The sequence below is a fragment of the Mytilus trossulus genome, chromosome 7, assembly GCF_036588685.1.
Source record: "Mytilus trossulus isolate FHL-02 chromosome 7, PNRI_Mtr1.1.1.hap1, whole genome shotgun sequence".
Lineage (NCBI taxonomy): Eukaryota > Metazoa > Mollusca > Bivalvia > Mytilida > Mytilidae > Mytilus > Mytilus trossulus.
In genome coordinates, this window is record NC_086379.1 from 43,124,234 (window position 1) to 43,130,121 (window position 5,888).

Consider the following 5,888-nt stretch of genomic DNA (forward strand, 5'->3'; position numbering starts at 1 on the left):
GAGAATATTCCTATGTATAATCTAAATCTGTTTATGTTATTAAAGTCTCCTTGATTTTGTCCCAAAATACAACATTGCCTTGTTCGTCGTTAGGATATTCAATGTAAGATTGCTTCTGAACTAGTTCTAACATCACCAGAGGAAGCTCACTTGGACGAATCTGTTCAAGGAACACGAGAAATAGAATGTTTTGACCTCCTCTTGAGTAAATGCTTTCCATTCTAGCCATATTAAATTCAAACATGCAATAATACGAATCCAGAAAGGATCTTGTTATTATGCAAACAGTTTTCTTACTTTCGTGTATTGCATTTGTAATATTTTGTGTAATGTCTTCTCCCGGAAGGAAATCTCGTTGATGAACGCATATCTTAAGACTCTCCTTTTGTTCGAGATTTGGAATAACGTCTTTGAATAAGAAATCCTGTTCCTCGTCGGAATAAGAAATGAAAGCTTCAAATGTATAGTGACCATCGTCCAGAATCGGCCTATATCGCTTATATTTACTTCTGGTCATATGGTATACGTACCGCAGTCTCCAACGATATCGATATACCAATCCACCGACCAGAACAACGCAGGCCAACGCTATACCAGAAGTTATACATGCAATTAAAACTGTATATGATGCACATTCTTTTTCAAGCTGCAAAACAATTGGTCTTAATGGAAATATTGTTATTACAGAATTATTTATCCAATTACATCTGTATGTGTTAATGCCAAAAAAGATACGGTGATGTTCATGCATCCACTGAATAAAAGGGAGCGTATTGCAACCACATTGTAAGTTATTTTTTGAAAGATCTATTTTGAGACCGGAGCTCCTTGCAATGTTCGAGATATCATTCATCGACTCTTCGGAGAACGCTTGTATTTTGTTGTGTGAAAGGTTTAACATTTCCAATGTCGGGAGTGTGGACATATCAAACGAGATGTCCGATAATATATTGTGACTAAGGATTATCGTTTTAAGCTTCGAATGATTATGAAATATTGAAAAACTTAAACTTTGAATTTGATTAAACGATAAATCGACATATTCAAGCTGTTTGGCTGACTGTTTTGAATATCTATTTGAAGCTAAAAATTTACCGAGACCATTATTTTGTAATTTCAGTTGCATTAAATTTGGCATTTCGAACTGAAATTTGTTCAAATTGTTGTATGATAAGTCAAAAATCTCGAGTGTTGGTGGTAGAGGGTATTTCCCTAAAACATGAACAAAACTGTTGCCTCCCATTTGTAATTCTTTAATACCAGATTTTTTTAAACAATTAAAAAAATCATCCCATTCCAAACTAACTGCGTCTCTTAATGTATGAGTCATAACAAGTTTCTGAATCGGTGTAGATCGGAAATTTTCTACAATGTTAAATATATCATATATATCGAAATTAATTTGTGAAATGTTAAGTACTTTTAACTGTTTTTGGTTCTCAAAACTGCCGTCATGTACCTCTGATATGCTACACCTAGATATATCAATGAATTGCAAATATTTCATGTTCTCAAATGTGTATGAGGACAAAAAAGTCAAATCACAGTAACCTGTTCTTAATGATTTCAGATTAGTTAATTTTGAAAACCCATAATTTATATTTGTACAATCTGGTGATTCATCAATATCTAATTCAAGCATTTCCAGATGCTTAAGGTTTGTGATCACATTTTTACAAGCCAAAAATCCGTCCCTGTCGTTATATTTTGCATTCAAATGCTTCAATGACGTCAAGGGTGCAAAGACTCCTGAAGGAAATGATTTCCATTTTAATGATAAATTGTTGTGATCTAGTTTCAGCTTCTGTAGATTTGAAAGTCCAGTAAATGACCCAAGTTCCAATCGTTTTAGTTTATTCCATGATAAATCCAACTCTAGCAGGTGTTTAAGATTTTTAAAACTCCCATTTGATAATAAAACTATCCGATTGTGCCTAAGGTTCAGGAAATTCATAGTGGATGGCAGGCTCGGTACTGATGTTAAATCAATATATGAACAATTAACGTATTGCAAATCCGCTTTGATATAACAAAGACATCGTTGATCAAAAATACAGTGTGTTGATGTTGTATTTTTAGAAAATAGAGTAGTTATAGTTAGTAGTATGCAGAAAAATACTATGTTTACCATTATTCAACGGGGTAATTGTAACTCAACTAGAACCAAAAAAGTATTTAATTTTACATAAATATTGATATTTCCAATGTTTTATGCCACACAACTTGACGCTAGAACCAAATTGTTCAAAACTGCTCTGTAATAAAAATGGTCGGCCTCTAACTGCAACAATGTCAAGTTGTAGTTTCTCACAATGATAACAGGTCCCACTTACGTCATTTGCATTCAATGTATTAACCTGCATATAAAAAATACAATATTGGTTATATAATTGAAAATATGTGTATAAACGCCACGGTGACAAACATTATTATTCTTGCTGTCCTTCTTGCGGCATATCGAGACACATTATCGTGAAAATATAAGTTATCATGGTTATGGTGTTCAAGATTGTAGCGTGGTGAAGGGCCTTATCGAAATGACATATGCAAAAGGCAGGTGGTTGTTCAATATTTCAAATGCATACAATATTTAAATAAAACAGATTGTTAATTTCATACTATGACTGGAATATTAAATTCGTTCTCTTTTATTTATTTTTTTATTCTCTCGAAAATTATTGTGCAGCTACTTATAAGCAATGCTCGCCAAAAGCTAATTATTTATCTAAATTTGGTATCTCTGATAGTTCTGTATTTCTGTAAACTCGTAATAGAAACCAGGCTTAGTATTTAGAACGCCAGACGGGCGTTTCGTCTACAAAAGAGTCATTTGAATTTGATGAGACTGTTATTAAAGTGAGAGGGTTAGCGCTATAGAACCAGGTTTAATCCACCATTTTCTACATTTGAAAATGCCTGTACCAAGTCAGGAATATGACAGTTCTTGTCCATTCGTTTTTGATGCGTTTTGTTTTTGATTTTGCCATGTGATTATGGACTTTCCAAATTGGTTTTCCTCTGAGTTCAGTATTTTTGTGATTTTACTTTTTACCAGTGATGCTTGGATCAAAAAACGTGTAAAGGCAACATAAAGTACCTGTTATCTTACAGATACCCTTATAACACTAACTAAGTTAGCAAACTTAGTCTGTAATTTGAACTAGACTACTAGTATATACTGGATGTTCTTCATTTTTTAATGTTCCGTTTCGGTAAGAAACAATACGGAACAATTAAAGTTATATGCACAAGAAAAAAAATCATATTCATATTTTCATAAATTCCCTGCAAGGAGAAACGATACTCTTCCAACAAACATTCTGATTACAAAACAACCTGGAGGTATTCATGGTATTGGTATTTAAACGGAATTTCTAACAGATTGGACAAAGTTATCTACCATGTGATTTGATATATAAGAATATGCAAATGCAAGGCGAGGAATTTTCTATTTGGAACGCACGTTTCGTCTACAAAAGTCTCCACGATACAATAGAATCAGTTAGAGTGTCAATTGGAAAATGAAGCTGAAGAACATTCAAACCCGATTTTTTTTAATGTAGTATAGAGGTATGCCGCCATCTGGAATTGTACAATCACAGTAAATAATTGGTCCATTTTTTTGTCAAAAACTGCAAATTTGGAGACAGATTTGCATTTTATTGCTCACACTGACTATTTATTCATATAAAGTAAACTTAGTTATTCATTGCATTATCAAATTTTTTTAACACATACCAAATATTCCCGCTTTTAGAATTAGTTCTTCCAGTAAGCCATTTAAGGGAGATAACTCTTTTCGTACAAAATTTCATAATACTGGACATACAGGGAAATTTTTCATTTTTTACTTGTAGAGAGAAAACAGTTCGGTGACACTTTTTTTTATTTTTATTTTCTTAAAACATATTATTTAACCTATCTTCTCAAATGTTATTTCCAGATTCTGTCTCATAGATTTCTTTTATGCACAAAAATGGTCTTTTTATGAACAATCTAAGCAATCTTTCCCTCTCCAGCTAGTCATATACGACGTGAAAACATGATTGAACGTGTTTCTTCGAAGGCATCTCTAACACCTCAGATTCGATGATGTATGAAATCCTTACTCGTGTATACACAAGTTTTTTTTAACTTTTACTTTATAACTTAAAAGAGGGACGAAAGATACCAGAGGGACAGTCAAACTCATAAATAGAATATAGAATGCAAAGACGGAAATATCGTATCAATTGGGAGATATTTACCCCGTATGCAGGTGCTGCAGGACTGTTGCTACTTAGTCTACCTGTGTTTCATCCACACGATTCAACTTTCGGGACCACTTGTTTTCTTTAAGCAGTACGTTTTCTTTCACTCTACTCAAAATGTCCTTATTTTGTTTCAAGAAACTTAACTTTCTAGTTTTCATTTTCATCATTTCTTCGTTCGCAACGGATCCAAATGTATTCAGTATGTCTAATGAAATTTCATCATCTTCTTCTTGGATCTCATTCAAAGCTGGCTCTGGAAGAATTTCAAAGAAATGGAAAGTACACAATTGGAAAGATGAAATCGTCTATTTTGTCGTAAAGTGTTTTTAATCGACCCCCATTATCAATTTCTAGATGTAAGTCAAGATATGAGAACTTTAAATGGCACTTACTACATTTTTATTTTTGCTTGTTTTTCTCAAATGTAAAACTTGGTTAAACAATTGTACGTATCAAAGGACAACATATATATCATATATCACAGAAAAAATAGCACATGAATTCATTGTTGTTGTGGTTGGGTTTTTTTGTGGGTTTTTTTTTTTGATAGATTGTTCTATATAATGTATTAATACTGTATTTTGTTCATGTGAGATTATTCTAACTATAAGAATAAAAATAACTTACTAACAGGCTCTTGATGAGATCTAGAGTGTATATAACTCTAATTATAAATGTTTGGCGAAACTCACATTACTTCCTTTACCATGTTTACAAAATAAAATGTATGTCTTAAAAAAAAACGTCGGATTATAAGTTTCCTTATTCAACAATACCTGTAGGAGAAGTGTTTTGTGTTTTTGTTTGCTTGCTTCTAAAGAGAAAAAGTAAATAACTTAAAATGACAATAAACAAGGAAATATTTACTGACTGATTACTCTGAGTCTCATATGGGTTTTTTTTCATAATAAGAAATCCTTAACTGTAATTGGTAACAATTACCTCCGAAAATGATTTTTTGCAAGTATTTCAGTGTTTATAAATCACAGTCACCGTGACCGGGCCGTTTGATTTTGACTTTTTGAATTTTTTTGGTGTTTTAACGCCGCTTTTTAGCACCGCATATAGGCTATATCGTGGCGTTCAGTTTTTATTGGTGGAGGAAGCCGGAGTGCCAGTGGGAAACAACCGACCTTCGATAGTGCAAAGAACATAAGATAGGAGTCGATTGTACCCACACGAGCGGGGGTTCGAACTCACAATCTCAGTGTTGACTGGCTAGTTATTACAGTAGTAACTACTTAGACCACTCGGCCACCGAGCCCCCCCCCCCCCCCCTTTTCCTGCGGGCCGTTTGATTATTTATGTCGTGTAACATTTAAACATTATATTACAGTCGACGATTTTTTTTTCTCAAAATCGTATGATATTGATTATCATATGTCTGTTTGATTTCATACTAATGATTTAAATATGTTATTTACATTTTTATTGCTTGAGTTTACATCTTCAGTGCTTGACCTAAGATCTACAGCGCTGGACTTTATATCTTCTGTGCTTGACTTTTAAGATCTGCACAGCTTTAAGATTTTAATATGACCCCCTTCTGCACGCTTGTGAATTACGAAATTTTCAATTTGCAATAAAAAAAAAACCGGCAAAAATAAATAGATAGGATGGGCCGTTTTGCACATA

At 33.1% G+C, this 5,888-nt stretch overlaps 1 protein-coding gene across 1 annotated transcript; it reads right to left on the reverse strand.

Annotated features, from left to right (window-relative positions):
* On the reverse strand, window positions 1-1,954 carry LOC134726419 (toll-like receptor 13). Its single transcript, XM_063590822.1, has one exon. It carries the CDS (start codon window positions 1,952-1,954, stop codon window positions 32-34), a length of 1,923 nt encoding a protein of 640 aa, XP_063446892.1. The 3' UTR covers window positions 1-31.
* Between the last annotated feature and the right edge of the window lie 3,934 nt (window positions 1,955-5,888).

Excerpts from the sequence above, each read along its gene's own strand:
- LOC134726419 (XM_063590822.1), bottom strand. The coding sequence starts at position 1,954 with ATGAATTTCCTGAACCTTAGGCACAATCGGATAGTTTTATTATCAAAT.